Raw genomic sequence first — 18258 nt, 5'->3', positions numbered from 1 at the left:
AAAGAAACCTGAACAGTCTCAGAGTTTCATATGTATTACTGTTAATTCCTCCTCTGACACATTTAGTTTCCAAAGCAATTGAGTCTTTATTAATAATCATGGTACAAGTAGGGATGTTGGAGAATTCCTCCACGGACGCCAGTGGACCCCCGGAGTCCATGGCGGAACGGCCTCCCCCCCGTCACCCCCTGAAATCCCCCCCGGAATGGACTTACCTGGCGGCAGATGCTGTGGTGGATGAGGCAGCGGCAGCTCTGGCTTGTCTTCTGGCCGCTGCCGGGCTGCTGCGGCAGCAAATGGCGGCCATCATAGCAACTGCCATTGGCATGCCTGCATTAGGCCATGATAGGCTACGTAAATACTTAAGAAGCCTATCATGGCCTAATGCAAGGACGCAAATTGTGGCTGCTACGATGGCCGCCATTTGCGGCCACAGCAGCCTGGCAGTGGCCGGAAGTCCGGCTGCAGCTGGCCCTGGCCGGTGGCTCCACATCCTTGCCATGGAGTGGAGTCAGGTGGGGAGGATTCCAGAGGGAGGGACGGATCACTTCCCCCCCCCACGGATGCCCTGGACCGGAAGAAGGTAAGGGATTTGTACATCCCTAGGTACAAGGCTTTGAGGGGGTGGAAATAAAAACTTCCTCACCCTTTCCCCCAAAGTCTGGGCCCTTTTCGATTCATGTCCAGCCCCCTTTGAGGTGGGTCTGACTTGAGGCAGGATGGGAACTATGCTTCTGTTACTACCCACCCCTCACTAATAACCCCACCACCTTTCACAAAGAAATGGCTGAGAATAAAAAAAAACAGGAAAAAAAGAAAGAAATCTGTCCCAAATGTAAAATCCCATGAACATGAAGCAAAGGAGGGGGACATTTGCTGATTTCTTTTTTCACGAGGGATGAAATTATTCAAAGCATTGTGGGTAGGGAGGCTTGGTGATATTGCTTGTCATCTTTTTGTTTTAAAACTCTCCCCCACCCCTTTTTTAAAGCTTCACTGCTGTGTCTACCATCTCAGTAGCTACCATCAGTTGGCCCCTATTACCCCCTTCCCAAAATGCTCTGGACAATTTAGTAGTGTTTCATGGCATTCTGGGAGAAATGCAGCTGCTGGGGGGAGGGGGGTTGTGAGGACTGCAATTCCCCCCTTTCCCAAAACACTCAGTCAGTTCCCAAGATCCAAAGTCATCTCACTTCTGGAAAAAAGAAGCCTATACAACCAAAATTGTTCACTGTTGTTCAATTATCATTGTTAGAAAATGGGGGATTGGGGGATGTTCCCTTACTGAATAAAAGAAGCTGCCTTATGCCAGGTCAGACCATTTGTCCATCTGACACAGTAAGGTCTATACTGACTGGCAGCAGATGCCAGAGACTGAACCCTGCATGAAAAACATGTTCTCTACCACTGAGCCATGACTAGAGATCCATCCAGTGAAGCTCGCCGAGCTTTTATCAGCTTGCCTCCCCCCACTCCAGCTTTGACTTCCTGTCACACAAGCTGACCTGACTTGACCTGCATCTAGGGATGGCGTGGGCATCTGGTTTGGGCTAGATGCTCAGCGATTTCTCACCAGCTTAGCATGCACTGAGTTGGGCAAGCGCGCAGCCGCTGCCTCCCTCACCAAACTGAGATTTTGCATAAAAATGGAAGCTTGGCCTTTTTCTTAAATTATCATTTGTGCAAATGGTGGTTGTAAAGCAGCCATTTACGCAACACTGCAGGTGTAAATCGACCATTTACACCTGTAATGTTGCATAAATGGCTGTTTTGCACTGCGGGGCTCTAGCGAGTGGCATGCAGGGTGAGAAATGGTGAGTTCGCCCATCCCTGTCTGCATCGAGTCAGGCCAGTTCATAGATTTTCTTTAAAAAAATACATAGATAGCAATTTGCACAAATCATGCAAATTTGTGACTGTAATTTGTGCAAATTGTAGCCATAATTCACATAATTGCACACATTGTGGCTGCAATTTGTGCAATTTGCTTTTAACACCTTTTCCCCCCAAATGCCTGGATTTCGGGAAGAAACCTGGATCTCGGCTTCCAAATGCATGCTGAGCCATGGGCACCATGGAAATCTGGTGAGCACAAAAAGGGTCAGGTTTCCCAGTGATGACCATCCCTAGCTGTGACCCCTCCCCTTCCTTAAAAAAGAGGCTGGATTTCCCAGCAATGACCATCCCTAACTATGACCCCACCCTTTCCTTAAAAAAGGGGGAAAGTTTAGAAAGCTACCACCACAAACAATTGTAGAGCTATTATAACTATATACTTATTTTGATATTGCCCATTAGGGGGCAAAACACTTGCTTAAGTGTAGTTACAGTTTCCATTTTTGTTGTTAAAAGTTGTTACTTATGTACAGACAGGAACCAAGAGAAGTTCTAACAGCTGATACTGTGTCTTGGTTCTAATAAACCCATTGTTACTGGCTGTTTGTGTAGTTACCACCCAAGTTTCCTTAGAGAAACTTGGAAAAAGACCTTTCTGAACTGTGTCTGAATGGAACCTTCTTTCAACTTGGCACAAGACTCAAAGGTAAGGCTGGTTCCAGGCATTTGAGGGCCACTGATTAAAACACCCTCAATGGCCCCAGTCTCTCAGTGAGTCCAGTTCTCATTGCTATTGTCATCAACTGCTGTGGCTTCTCATCCTCTTTCTCATCATTGCTACCACTTGTTTGCTTGACAGGCAGAGAGACAGTGAGCAAATAGGTAGTCACATCTGCTGCTCTTTCTTCTTGCCATCACTGTTGTCTGGGCCAGTGCAAGAAGTGGGTAAACAAGCAGATTGCAATGGCAAAGAGGAAGAACATGTCCACAGGGCTCTTGTCCATGGCCCCAAGCTGGACCATGGGTCCTTGACAGCTGCCCAACCAAGCCTACCCTGAGGATATGCCCCACCAAAAAAGAGGCCAAAGGATACAGATTTGTACAGAATGTGCACATGCTAATTTGTATGGATGGATGCAAATTCAGAAGGAATTACTGTAATATATATGGAAATGCAGTACATCTCATCATACTTTGGAAGATTGTGACTAGCTGACCTGTGTGTCTGCCTGTTTAGCCTTCTGTCCAGGTGCTAACTGTTGATGAGCTCAACTATGCCTACCCTAAGGGATGTTGCAGGAGTCCAAGAGGGGGTTGGAGTCTGGTGGACTCCCCAGCCTCCTAGACCCCACTTGCCAAACCACCTCATGCCTACCAAGCAGCTCAAGGTTTTCCGTAACATTACTTACGTAAATGGCGGTTGTAAAGGAGCCATTTATGCAACATTACAGGCATAAATCATCCATTTATGCCTGTAATGTTGTATAAATGGCCCCTTTACAGCTGCTGTTTATACAATGTTACTTTTATGGAAAACTCCGAGCCTCCATTTTTACACAAAATGGAGGCTTGCTAAGGGGATGGATGGCCACTGGGTGCTTGCCAGGCTGTTCAGCAGCTTGCACAACATGGCAAGAAGGTGTTGGCAGGGGTTTAGCGAGCACCTGGCAGGGACCAACGGAGGTGAGTCCATCCATCCCTATCTACCATTGATGCTGGCCCTGCTCAAAGGGCTTGTGCTCAACCTGAAATAGACTGCGCCGTTCCAAATGTGGGAAGTTCACATTTCATGGGCCTCTGCAATTTGAACTTTGCCAGCCTCCCTGCTAACAGGAGGGACAGACTGTTGTTTAATGGTAGAGCCTGTGTTTTGCATGCAAAACATCTTGCATCCCCAGCATCTCCAGGTAGGAACACTGCCAGTCCAGTTAGACAATGATGAGCTAGATGGACTAATGGCTTAGCTTGGTCTTGGTTTAAGGCAGCCTCCTGCCATTCTTTTGTTTCCACAGAAGCAAATTCATAGCTGAGCCAATGCCATATTAAAGCCTGCCCTTAGAGATGGCATGGGAGTCTCACCTGAACTCTGTGCAGATCTTCACTCTTCATGACAGTACCTTGGAAGAAACTGGTATAGGCAGCATAACATCTGAATATAGTTTCCAGTTCCAGGCTGGGGGGATTTCTAAATAAGACAAAATAAAATAAGGCATGTGTTTCCTTCCCCTCCACCTCCTCTTCCTCCTCCTCCCCTTCCTATTCCTCCTCCTTGTGTAAAAGGAAAGAAAGAAAGAAAGAAAGAAAGAAAGAAAGAAAGAAAGAAGGGAGGCTTTCTACAGGCTTCCCAGCTGCATTTGCTGGAGGGGAAAAATGAGCCAGAATTTCCATGGGAACTATACTACACATCATATAACATTGATCCCATGTGCCTTTCAGGCCCCTCCCTGGGAAGGAGAGTCAGGAACTTTGCTGATAGAAGGACTAACAACAGGGTATTCAAAAATATATATTTTAAGCTAAAACGTTTTGGCTTCTGCCCTCATTCATCCTTTAAAAGCACAGCTACATTGTAGCACAGGTGGAAGCTACAATGTTTAGCTTAAAAATATATATTTTTGAATACTCTGTTGATGGTCTTCCATTTTACCTAAAGACTGACTTCCTCCACAGTGGATCCAAAGCCTCCTTGTTGTCTTGCTGTTGTGATATTTTACACTAGCCTCTCTGTCTCTGTCTTTGCCTCTCTGAGAATCATAGAATCATAGGTTTGGAAGGGGCCTACAAGACCATCGAGTCCAACCCCCTGCTGAATGCAGGAAGCCTGATTCCCAAGCAGTCTCCCCTCCAAGTACTAATCAGGGCTGAACCTGCTTAGCTTCTGAGATCAGACAAGATCAGGCACATCCAGCCCTTAGTGCTCTCTCTCTCTGTGTCTCTCTTTCGTGGCCACTCATGACAACAGCACAGCTGCTGGATGTGTTTCTTGAGCAGGGAGGGGTAAGAATGGCCATGGGAATGGTGGTTGTGGAATGTCTCACAGTCTGAAGGAGGAGGGAGAAGCAGGACGAGGATGATGATGACAAGGAGAGAAACAATCCTCAGCTACCTTGTAGACTAGGAGTAGTCAACCTTTTTGGTCCATGGGCACATTTGGCAATATGAGAAACTGTCATGGGCACCAGCACAAAATGGCTGTCATGAATGGTGTAGCTAGTCACAAAGAACAAGCAACCTTCCCAAATTACTGTGAACAAAGCAGAGACAGGGTCTGAGCAAGAACACACTAACCAACTCCTTTGGACCCACAGTTCTCAGCACCAACAGAAATCTATTTCACAGCAGGCAAACTTTTTTTTTCTTCCCCCCACCCCTTTGCTCTGCCAGCCAACATAGTCTCCTCCTGGTCTCTTTTTCTCTCTCGCTCTGGATCACCACTCATAGCTGCACGCTCTTACTCACATACACACACATCTATCCCCCCCCCCCGCCATCTTCAATTTATAAGAATGTTTCTGAGCCCCATTATTTAGTCCAGAGGCATTCATGGCAAATGAAAATGGTAGTAATTGGACCTTGCTGAGCAGCAAGAAAGGTGTCCAGGGGCACATTGGTGCCCCTGGGCAATTCATTTCCTCCCCCTGTCATACACTAATGTAAACCAGGGTAGTGTATTAGTTAATGGCCTGGGTTTTAAAAACACCTCATTTGGCTCTCTGGGCAGTCAATCCATTCGGCAGATGTAGCGATCTATGAGAAATTAATTTCAGTTTGTTTTTGACCAGAATTTACCCAATTTGCACCTCCCAGCACTGGACACAGACCCAAATCTAACAAGTCCCATTGATTTCAATGGTTCTCCTCTAAGCCTAACTATGTCTGGATCCAACTCATTGCTTTAAAAGTGGTAGTTCCAAAGAAACTGCCAGTATGGACAATGTCCATGGCAAAGATAAACTTTAGGAAAGGGTCAGTGAAGGTTCAGTGTGTCAGTGCTTTTCCATGCCAAAAATGTTGGCCCCCTGAACATTTAGTGCAGCCCTAAACCAATGTTCATATCCCACATTATTGCACATATTTACACAATGCAAAGGATTTTAGAATGATAGCAGCAGCTACAAGAACTTCTCTGTGAACTGCCCAGAGAGTTTTGGTTATTGGGTGGTATAGAAATAAAATAAACAAAATGAAACTTGCGGTCATCATTTTGGATGCTTGAGGAACTTGATCTTTGCAAATTCCAGTGTGAATGAACCTGATCTATACCTCCTTGACGACCGTGCAGATTGGAACATAATTATCTTTAGAGTGTGCACTTCTCTGGATGTTGCAGTGCAGTTCTCAGCTCAAAAATATTTCAAAATGCATTTTAAAAATGCCTGTGTTAGGGTAAGCTATGTTAAGAAATACATGCTTGTAATGTTGTATAATGTTGTTGTGTTTTTTATGAATTGCTGTGAACCGCCCTGAGAGAGCTTTGGCTATTGGGCAGTATAGAAATGATAACAACAACAACAACAACTTGAGATGAAATATGCTTGTGAGTACTTTGTGAGAATACACATTCAAAAATACATATTCAAATATAAATTCTCATGCAGTGGAGTGTGTGTGCGTTTAACCAAGGGAAGCTTGGAAGGCAGCAACAAGGGAGAGGGCCTTTTTGGTGGTGGCCCCCAAATTATGATCTCCTCGACAAGGCCTGCCTGGCACCAACACTGTTATCTTTTCAGGGCCTGGTTAAGACCTTTTTCCCAGGCATTTGGCAGTATAAGTGTTTAATCAATCCTGGAATGTCTTATGGTTGTTTGTTTTTGAGATTGTTGTTTGAAGTTGTTTTAGATATATGTTTCTTTTTTGTATATTGTCTGTTCATGTGTTTTTTATGTAAATGGTTTTTAATCTCCGTATATTGTAGTTTTAATGTTTTTAATCTTTGTAAACCTCCCAGAGAGCTCCGGCTATTGGGCAGTATAGAAATGTAAATAATAATAATAATAATAATAATAATAATAATAATAATAATTTTAGATTAATGGAGAAACAGGGTGGAACAGAATCATGAATGAACACAAAATTGTCCAGAACAAGAAACAAAATGGTCCATCAGTCCCTAGTCTCTACTCTTGAAATTTGGGTGGTATGTAATATTTATCAATGGACATCAATATGATATATCACAGACAACAGATAATACTTACTCTCCCAGAAACAGGATCTCAGTGGCAACTCCTCCTGTAGCCTGGGCTAGGAAGTCCCTTAGGAAAGCAGTTACACTGTTCAGATTGATATCACCACAAACAACAATATACCTAGGGAAAGAAAACAAAAAGCCCAACAGTCATTTTCTTTGTTTGACAAATGTAGCACAGTCACCCCATTACAAACCTGATGGTCATAACAGCCAGCATGATGTTCTAAAACCATATTTTATGTTTAAAAGTCACAGACTGAGGCAATTGGCTAAGGGCTGTGGATATTGCTTCAGCAGACAGCTCGGTAGTGTGTAGGGATGGTGCGAGCATCTGGTTGGGGCTCGAAGCCCAGTGAGAAGTTGCCAATTCGGTCCCCCAGACACCAGTTCATGGACCTGAGCTCTTGCCCAACTCGCAGCGTGCTGAGTCAGGCAAGAGCTCAGGCACCTGCTCCCTCAGCAAAGAGAGGGGAAGAAGGCAGTGCCTAGGGATGTTAGAGAATTCCGCCACGGATCCCAGGGAGGCTGAATTCCAGTGAATTCGGCCCCCCGGAATCCATGGCAGAACAGAGCAACCCACCTCACTACCCCACGGAAGCCCTGCGAAACGGAGCCTACATAGCTGTGGCTCCGGCAGTGGTGGCTTCAGTGGTGGCGGCAGTGGCACTGACAGTGGCGGCAGCTCCGGCGGCGGCCGGCAGCAGCGGCAGCTCCAGCGGCTCCAGCCGTTGCTGGGCTGCGGCCGCAAATGGCGGCCACTTCAGCGGCCACCATCTGCGTCCCTGGCAAGCCGTGATAGGCTACATAAGTATCTACGTGGCCTATCACAGCTCAGAGCAGGGACGCAAATGGCATAGCCGCTGCCATTTGCATCTGTGTCTTTAGCCGTGATAGGCTACATATATATTTACGCAGCCTATCATGGCAAAAGACATGGGCGCAAATGGTATAGCGGCCACCATTTGCGCCCCTGTCTTTTGCTGTGATAGGCTATGTAAATATATACATAGCCTATCACAGCAATAGGAAGGAATGCAAATGGCTGCCGCCGTAGCTGCCACCATTTGCGTCCATGTCTTTAGCCGTGATAGGGGATTGGGGTACATTTGGGGTACATTTGATCATGAAAAACAGATTGATATAGTCTCTCTCTCTCTCTCATATGAGATAATCAAGTGATGCGAATTACGGCAAATTTTCACATTCAAAGTTATTTAAAAACAACAACACCAAATCTGCAATGAATATGAAATCAAAACCACTCACTTTCTTCCTTTCACAGACATATAGGAACCCTTGTAGATCTTAGTGCTTCCAACAATGTCTACTATTTCAGGCACCAGATTTGCAAAGAGGATCTAGGGTAATGGATATACAAGCTCAATTAATTTCCCAGGTTTAACAATACCCTTTACAGCCTATGTAGAAATTCAGGAAAGGCACTGCCTACATCATTATGGTTTGTTTGTTTGTTTGTTTGTTTGTAAGACAAACAAAGGTAAGAGCAAATCCAATTGAAGATAAACTAAAATTTGGCAAAAAAAAATCAAAATGTAGCTCTTTTCACTGGCAAATAATATGGAAGGTTTACAGTTCCTCCCTTTGCACATAAAGGAAAGAAGGAGCACACAGGCCTGATGCTTATATGCCAGTTCATTCATATAACAAAAAAACATGGCTTGTTGTTACATCTTGGTTAGGGTTGGGTGAACAGGCGATGTTCTAGACTGCTATTTATTTATTTATTTATTTAATTTCTTAATCACCCGTCTGGCTGGTCACTCGGCCCCTCTGGGTGATGTACAACAGTACAATTTAAAACAGTAGAATTACACATTAAAACATTGTTTAAAAATATACTAACCCACCCCAGATGCCTGCCTGAACAACCAAGTTGTTCTGTTAGGATTCTCTAAATATCATCTCACCATTCATCTCATACCTGATTCCTATTCATGCTTGTGATCGCTCCTCACTCTGTGTGAATGGGAAAATTGTGCAAATCAAGCAGTGAACAAATGTGTGCAAATTTTCCAATTTGTGCAAATTTTCTCCATAGATTAAAGTGATGCTGAATCAGTCCATTGAGGAGATTTGTGCAAATAAGGAGATTTGCACAAATCAAACTGGTAATAGGGAATGAGACAAGTCTGAGCATGTGATGGACAATTTGTGAATATTTCCAGTGGACATGTGCTCCCCCTCACATTTGGATATTTGAGTGGGGCATGCTCACATTTTTTTGCAAGCAAAACATGATATTCTTATATATCCCTAATCTCAACAGGGTCACTGTTACACTTTCGATGGTCATGGATGCCAAGGATGACACAAGATTGAGCTTCCACCTCAACACATTCCCTGAAAGGACCATTTTGCAAAAACTGCATAAGCACCATGCCAAATCATCTCCTGCCCTTTCTCAGCCTCTTTACTTCCCTGCAAAAGAGGTGATCATTTTTCTGCTTCCTTTGCAAGGATTTTTGAGAACTTCAGGGACATTTCTTTACATGCAGGGTTCACTGCTTGCCTTACTATAAGAATGGAACATCTGTCAATTTTTGATTTCTCTCAGTTTTTTTCCTCTCTCTCTGAACTAAATTTGAGAATTTCTACAGCCTCAACTTTGCTTCATCCTGAATTTTCAGGGGTTTTTAAAGTTCACTTTGCTTGCACTCACCCCGGTGGCCTTGTTGAGCTTTTTGAGAAATAAAATAATGATAGCAAAAATGCTGATAGCAAAAATATAAAAAAACAATTGTATGTAGTCTTGCTAATATACATATGTTTTCAAGGAAGTTTCCCAACGTAATGCTTTTTGACACTACTTTCCCAAATATACAGATTTTTATACATTTTTAAGATTGAAAAATTCAGAGAAGTCCAACTTTCAAAGGGTAACTGAGTACTGGTTCGCATAGTGGTTTGAAAGTGCAAAATTAGGTAAGTTCACATAAAAATGCAAACTGAATTAATTTCTCTCTAAAGTAGGGATGTGCAAATCCCCCCATCTGAGTTCCCCGGGTGCCTGCCCAGCCCCGGCCGCTACTCACCACTCCCAGGACCATGCTCGAGCCCCTCCTGCACTCAGTGAACATCCCACACTCAGCCAGCATCTTCATTGAGCTCTGTCTGTGGTTGCCATTTTTAAAAAAATAAATAAATAAAATGGGGATCGCAAAATGCACATATTTGCATATGTGTAAAAGTGCAAATTTTTGCATATACATAAATACGTGAATTCACACAAATGAGCATTTTCACATATGCAAATATGCACATTTGCAAAAATGAGCATTTTTGCTATCAGCATTTTATTTCTCAAAAAGCTCAACAAGGCCACCAGGGTGAGTGCAAGCAATTCACCAAGCATGGGAAGGGGCCAAGCAGAGGCAAGGGCTTGGTGAGTGGGGCTTGGGGTTGCAGGCAGGGACAGATCTTCCAGATTCCTGGATGCCTGCACCACCTCTACCCTAATCCCTATCTCACTGTAATAAGGGGCTGAAAGGGGTACTCCTTATTTTATGACTTACATCCCATCATCCTGTGCTTTTCAGGGCAATGAAAACAACAACAAACCTCGCTCCACTTTCAGAATATGAGCAGATAACAGCAGTGGAGGAAGTCATGAGAGTCAAGTGATGAAGTCATAGTTAAGCTGTCTAGGGGGCTTTCCAAGGACTGCAAAGCCAGGGAGGTTGCAAAGGACTGGATAATTGATCACAAGTTGTTAAATAAAGAGCACACATACACACGCCAGCAACCTCATCAGAGTAAGGCAAGCACTGAAGCCCTGCACACTGAAACAATTATCTGAAATTCTCACCCCTTCCCACAATTTTTGGATGCAATTACTTTTCACCCCTCCTCTCAACCAATAGTCAAAAATAATTAGCTAGAAAAAGTCAGCACAATGTAACAAAGATAGGCATCTGAAGCAGGGATGTATGGATTGTGTAAAATCCATTCGGCCTGCATTTTGTGGATTGTCAGGTGTCTTTTGTTCCATCATGAGCTCATTGGTGGAACTGGATTCCTAATTGAATGTGCAAATCTCCCCAAAATGCACATGTTCATGCTTTAGCCTGTGGAGGAAATGCACATTTTCAGCTGATGATTTGTTTGTTTGTTTTTAAATTAGTTTATGTATTTTTCTACGACTATATTTGTGTAAAATTCTGGAAAATAAACAAAATGGTCTCCAAGTCCATGGAATCCATGTGTCTTGGGAAACGTTGGTCTGCTACAGAATCCATGGGTCAGATTCATAGAACTCCAAACTCATTTGTTGCAGTTGTGGATTTCTCCAACCTCCCTAATCTGATGACAATGTTCCAGTAGGGAAAAAAACCCTTACCACCTGCAAGTGTGGGTAGCTTAGTATTCACTAACAAGGAGCCAAAAGAAGGTGCAATGTGTCCATGTGCTGGGCTCACTCCGAATCTCCGATGCATAGGCTCTTCCTCCAGAACACCCATTGTGTCATGATGAGGAGCATTATAATGCATTATATTGTTTTTGATTTATCGCTTTTAAATTATTTTGGTTTGCTTCTTTAGGCACCATCTGGCAGGATATATAGTGACCCTGCTTAGCACCTTCAAAAATTCATGCTAAAGCTCTAACTTTCATCACAGTTAACTGTGAATCTGATTCTTTGATGTAAAGCCATAGATGTATTTTGGTTCGGATTCAATGAGGTATTTTTAATCTGTTTAGTTCCTATCATACATTTTGTAATTTTACATAGTTTTTATTAATGCTCTTTGTCTTGCAAATAAATCACACACACACACACACACACACACACACACATGAATGACATCCAAAGTGGTTTTTTTTTAAGATAAGGAAGCCTGTCTTCAAAACATGTAAATATATTTAGTGTCCAGAAATGCACTTAAAATGTGATCAATCCTGAATAGTTAAAACCCCATGCAAACACAAACTATTCTTGATGGGCCTTATCAATACATTACACTGTGAATGCCTTGGGTCTGTCAGTCTTGACAACTAGGAAGTCCTAAGCAATCTGCTCTCTCAGTTTCACTCCCCAACCTCCATACTAAATGGGATTAACAATCTCAGACATAGGATTCTGGAGAGGACAAAGGAAATGTGTCAAGTAAAGCAGATTTAAAAGTGCTGTGCTTTCATACAAATCTTAATATAGTTTCTTACCAAGCCACCAACTATGAAGAAAAGGATGAATGCACGTCCTAAGCTGGTTTTGACCACCACATCTCCATACCCAACTGTAGACATCGTCACCATGATCAGATACAAGCACTCAAAGTAAGTCAAGTTTTGGTAATTTTTCTGTTGGATCCAGGGATCTCCAGAATTCTCCATCTGGCCGAAAAGCAATAAAATAAAATAAAAACAGCAGACACAATGTAAGATATAAAACTGGCACTGCTGAAAGGAATCCTTGGTAAAATCAAATATATTGAGTTGTAAATTATTTCCCCCTAGAAAACAGGAACATCAGGCTGTGTTTACCAATCAGTTATACCTAATAGTTGCTGAAGCAGAATGAGGGAAATGCTAAGGACAGAATCCATTCCTAAGTGGGTGTAGCACTTAAAGGAAGCCACTCCTGTCCCTGTCCATACATGCATTGGATTTATTTATCACATTTATATCTCATTTTTTTTCTCTAAAGTGTGCAAGATGGTATAAAAATGCCTTAAAATCATTGATAAACAGCAGGAAGTGTAATTAGTATTCATTTAAAGTATATAAATGCTGTTTCAGCATAGAATAAAAGGGAATCCACTTGAGATGCATTTAAATGGTCAAAAACACTGGAATCTGGTATCATAAGGAAGCACCAAGTCTCAGGAGTTAGCAGCATAAACGTGTTGTTAAAGAAAGCAGACTGGAACAAATAGACAACATTGGAAAGGAGTTCCACAACCATAGGGCCACCATTGAGTAGTTTCTATTTATCGTGACTGCCAACTAAATTGACCATACTTGTGGGCATCTGAGGAGGGCCTCTGTAGTTGACCTTAATATATAAACATTTTACATAAATAAATACATGGTTCAACTAATACATGGTTGCAGTTGATCTTCCCATCCCCCTGAGATAGGTGAGCATGAGAAAGAGTAACCTTCCTGGCTGAATAGGATTTGAACCTGGGTCTACCCAGTCTTAGTCTGGCACACTAATCAGCACACACATCACACCATTTCATGCACAGATGCATATGGATTACAGAGCGCTGGCCATCAAATAGGAATATTCCTATGAAATCACTTCCAGGTGAAGCCATGGAGAACAGAGAAATGGGCTGCTGGTTATAGATCCTGAGCACTGCAGTGGCCAACCCACTGTGACCACTTGTGCAGCCTAAGAGGGAGGGGGAAGCAGTAGGGCTCTATTGAGTCCTATATTGACCTCCTCATCCCACGGGCAGAATATTGGTGCTCCTGAAATTGTCCTCATTCAAATTTCCCATTGGACTTCTGAGTTCTAAATCCCACCCCCACTTTTACATCAGCAATGTGTATTTGCAGAAAAAGTGCAAAAAAGCCACTGTAGTACAAACAGCAGCAGCAAACACCACCACAGAAGGAACCAGTGCTCACTAGAGATGGACGAAAGGGACTTAACTTGTCTCGCAGCTTGCTTCGCAGTGGGGGGGAGGCGCTTCGGTTCTCCCCCCAAAGTTCAGGCGAGGGGGGGAGGTGCCCCGCCTCGCCCGGCCGAAATTCAGGCCGGGGAGGAGCGCCCCGTCTCCCCGGCCGCGAAAAAGAGAAGTAAAAAAAAAACGAAAACACACACCCTTGATAGGCTACGTAACGATTTGCATAGCCTATCACGGCTAGATTTCCAAAGTCAGCCGTGATAGGCTACGTAAATCGTCACGTAGCCTATCACGGGTGACTTTGGGGGGGGGGAAGCGCGTACACAAATGGTGCCCCATGGGCGCCGCCATTTGCATTCCTTATTTTGGCACGTCTAGTCTACGTAAAGGTTTACGTAGACTACGGTGAAAATAAGGGCAACGCAAATAGCGTTCCCTTATTTTCGCCGTAGTCTACGTAAAACTTTACGTAGACTACCCCTGTCCAAATAAGGAACGCAAATGGCGGCACCCATGGGGTGCCGCCATTTGTGTATGCGCTTTTTTTTTTTTTCCAAAGTCACCCGTGATAGGCTACGTGATGATTTACGTAGCCTATCACGGCTGACTTTGGAAATCTAGCCGTGATAGGCTACGTAAATCGTCACGTAGCCTATCACGGGTGTGTGTGTCTGTTTTTTTTACTGTACTTTTTTATTTTGTAATGTAATGGTAGTGGTGGCAGCCAGTCGGGAGACCGGCCGCTACCCCCGCCCCCACCGAAACGCCACCGAACCGCCGCCAGGACCCACCACCGAGAGGGACATTCGCCGAAGGTAAGTCCCATCCCGGGGGGAGTGGGGGGCCGGCGGAGAATTTCCCCAACACTTTCAGGGGGCTGAATGCGTCGGCACTCAGCCTCCCGAAGATTCATGGAGAAATTCTCCGCCATCCCTAGTACTCACTGGTAAAGTAGAGAGGGGTAACAGTAGAGAATTCACATCTCCCTTTTGGCCCACTTGCATGGAGATGGACAATAACAGTGCAAATGAGAGTTCTATTGAAATGAATTAATCTTCCTTCCCTGTGATTGTGTTCACAGCCAAGATGCCAAGATACTCCCCTCCACACATGCATGCAATTTTCATTGTCCGTGTGTATTATACAGTATTATATATTATACATGTGAGAATGGAAGCAGCTATCACAATTCAGGATGGATCACAATGGTTATGTCCAATGTGGCACAGCAAGGGCCACCAATCTTTTCTGGGCTTATGGGAACATTTGGAATTTGGAGAAAACACATTGGATGCTGGTACAAAATGGCTGCTATTGGAGTATGGCCAGTCACAAAATGGTTGCTGTGGGATGTCTGTCTAGTCACAAAATGGCAGGAAGGTAGAAGTCGGATCTCATTAATGAAAAATAGATCCTCCTGATTCTGCATGATTTTTTTTTACATAGAATACACACACACACACACATCATTAAAATAAATCTTAGAAGACCTGTTTTAAATTGACTTGATCTGACTTTTTTCCAGATCCTGTGGAAAAGTGAAGTCTGTGTGTATGCTTTATTGATTACTATGTGCTTTCTGCTGCAGTCCTGGTCTCTCCGTTTCCCCTTCCCCCACCACACTCACACACCTCACCCCACCACACTTTTCCGGTCCCCACTCCCAGTGTGCATGTTCAGATGTGACCTGAAGGCATTGGAGACCAGGAAGACAAGGGCAAGAGTTACTGCTACCTCCTTCACCTAGTGCTTTTCTTTACAAGATTGGATGAGGCAGCTTGAGTTGCTATCTTCCTGATCTCCAATGCCTCCTGGCCCTGATCTGTAGGGATGGCGGAGAATTTCTCCCCGAAACTTCGGGGGGCCGAGCGCCAACGTGTTCGGCCCCCCAAACAAGTTTCGGGGAGAAATCCTCCGCACCCCCCCCCCGGGACGGGACTTACCTTCCCTGAATGTCCCTCCCGGTGGCGGTGTTCGTCGGGTGTTCGAGCGGGGCGGAAGCGGCAGCCGGTCTTTTGACCGGCTGCCGCCGCCGCCATTGCAATAAAAAAAAAAAAGTCCCCTGATAGGCTACGTGACGATTCACGTAGCCTATCACGGCTAGATTTGCAAAGTCAGCCGTCATAGGCTATGTGAATCATCACGTAGCCTATCACAGGTGACTTAAAAAAAAAAAAAGTGTGTACGGATAATGGCGGCCCCCATAGGGAGCCGCCATTCCCGTTCCTTATTTGGTCGCTGTAGTCTACGTAAATGTTTACGTAGACTATGGCGAAAATAAGGGCAACGCTATTTGCGTTGCCCTTATTTTCGCCGTAGTCTACGTAAACATTTACATAGATTACAGCAACTAAATAAGGAACGCAAATGGCGGCTCCCTATGGGGGCCGCCATTCGCGTACGCGCTTTTTTTTTTTTTAAGTCACCCGTGATAGACTACGTGACGATTCACGTAGCCTATCATGGCTGACTTTGCAGATCTAGCCGTGATAGGCTACGTGAATCGTCACGTAGCCTGTCAGGGGGTGTTTTTTTTTTACTTTCGCGTTCGCGGCCGGGCGAGGCGAGGCGCCTCCTCCCCGGCCTGAATTTCGGCCGGGCGAGGCGGGAAGCCTCCCCCCCCGGCCTGAATTTCGCGGGGGGAGCAGCGAAGCGCTCCCCCCCACCGCGAACAAGCTGCGAGAAAAGGTAAGTGACTTTCGTCCACCCCTACTGATCTGAAAGTGCAAATCTTGGAAGGAAGTATTAATTCTAAGAAGTTAAAAAAAAAAATGGGAAAGAATCATTTCTCCACTATTGGGATGTCTATTGTAAATGTCCTCTTGCAATGATCATCATCATCATCATCATCATCATCATAATCTTTCCATTAATATATGTTATTATTATATAAGTATTTTCTGTTCGTATTTGTATTTTTGGTATTTTTTAATATTACTAATATTTATATAATAAACAAACATAATAATAATGATATTCCATATTCATGTAAGATTAAATCTTTTCTCTGTTTGTCAATACTTATTAGTATACTATATACACATTTTCCTTTGGTATTTGTATGATAGTTGCATTTTTGCTTTTATATAATGAACACATGGAGGAAGCATTTAGGGAAGTTAGAGAAATCCGCCGCGAATTCAAATGAGGCCAGATTCTTTGGAATCTGGCCTCAGGAATCCACGGAGGATTGGCCCCACTTACCTCCTCTCCTGGAGGATTCCACACAGGATGGCATAGCTGCTTGTTGCACCGGGAGCCATTCGTCTCCACGCCAATCACCATTTCTTTCTTTAAAAATGGCGATCGGCAGGATGTCCCCATAGACTTATACACAAAATGGAGCCATGAATGTTGCATATAGGTCTATGTGTCCAGAGGCTTCTACACAAGATTCATGGATCTATTTTGTGTATAAGTCTATGGGGACATCCTGCCGATTGCCATTTTTTAAAAAAGAAATGGCGATTGGCGCGGAGGCGAAGGGCTCCGGTTGATTCAGATAAGCAGGCCTCGGCTCTGCGGAATCCTCATTGAGTGGAGCCGCTCCATGTCGATTCCGGGGGGGGGGAATGGATTCCCCACTGGAACGGATGGTGGGGAATCTGTACATCCCTAGGAGCATTCGTGTGGCCGCTAGTCAGTGGCTAGACAGCCATAGGATATGTGGGTTTCTGGGAACTAACCTTGGAGCCTGCACTCCAAGGTCAGTTCCCAGAGAACTGACCTCGCCCTGTTCCATGCTGCCTCACAGGCAGCGTGGAACAGCCCCATGGTCTGCACTCACAAGATGAGCATGTAGTGGCCAAAATGGGGCATTCCAGGGGGCGTTCTGGGGTGGAGAAGGTGGAAAGGCCGGTATGACACATCCTCTGTGTCATCTGGCAGCCTCCTCCCCCACTCCACCTTCCCAAAATCAGCTGTCTAGCCACAAATTCAGGGCAGGAGAATCATGGCAGGAATGATCCCCTCCATGCTTCTCCTGCCCTGCATTGGATAGGTGGTCGCCTTCGAGTTCGGAGGCGGCCGCCTATTCCCATAGGATTGCACCCTTAATTAGCCATAAAAGCTATCTTGATCCTAGACCATGGAGGGCTTTCAAAGTCAAAATAGCAGTCTGAATTGCGCCCCAAACAACTGTTAGCCAGTAATGTTAAAGGGAAATCTATCCTAGCCACTACACTACAAGACACTAGCTCCCACTGACATTTGCTTAAGGCCTCACCGTACCTACCCAATGAAGAAATCCTGCCGCAGTGAGCCAGGTACTGACAAAGACAGCCAGCAGTTTGGACAGCTTGATTGCAGTACTGAGCAGGCAGGGAAAGACATGGTAAGAGTAATGAAACAGTGACAAGTGCCCAGATCACCTCTCTCAATTACCTGGCTCCCAGTTGGTCTGTGGATTGCTAATTTGTTGTCATCGTTAGTCTGATTAGAAATAGATGTGGATTCATTTTTTTGTTATATTTCCCATCCTGCTTTGTAGCTCCCCAAAATGACTAATACATGATAATTGTAACGTATGTATACCATTTCTAATAATATTGAGAGATGCTTCCAAAATGCTGTTCATTCTAATCCCTCCCCAGATTTTGGATTTCCCCGTTTCCTGCCCGTCCATCTAAAATGAAT

The 18258-nt window shown here is 44.4% G+C and overlaps 1 protein-coding gene across 1 annotated transcript in view; it reads right to left on the bottom strand.

The window, feature by feature from the left end:
- KCNU1 (potassium calcium-activated channel subfamily U member 1) overlaps positions 1-18258 on the bottom strand; it is a 166534-nt gene that overhangs the window by 121702 nt on the left and 26574 nt on the right. The window contains exons 6-10 of the mRNA XM_084807247.1: positions 17858-17933; positions 12209-12379; positions 8294-8385; positions 7035-7145; positions 3916-4021 (exon numbers count right to left, since the gene is read on the bottom strand). Of these exons, the coding sequence (XP_084663373.1) occupies positions 3916-4021; positions 7035-7145; positions 8294-8385; positions 12209-12379; positions 17858-17933 (556 nt within the window). The remainder of the gene's footprint in view (positions 1-3915; positions 4022-7034; positions 7146-8293; positions 8386-12208; positions 12380-17857; positions 17934-18258) is intronic.

Source organism: Heloderma suspectum, chromosome 6 (genome assembly GCF_057233095.1).
Source record: "Heloderma suspectum isolate Gila_16-S chromosome 6, 16-S_ref, whole genome shotgun sequence".
Lineage (NCBI taxonomy): Eukaryota > Metazoa > Chordata > Lepidosauria > Squamata > Helodermatidae > Heloderma > Heloderma suspectum.
Note: the sequence above shows the minus strand (reverse complement) of the source record. Positions and strands in the feature narration are given on the sequence as shown.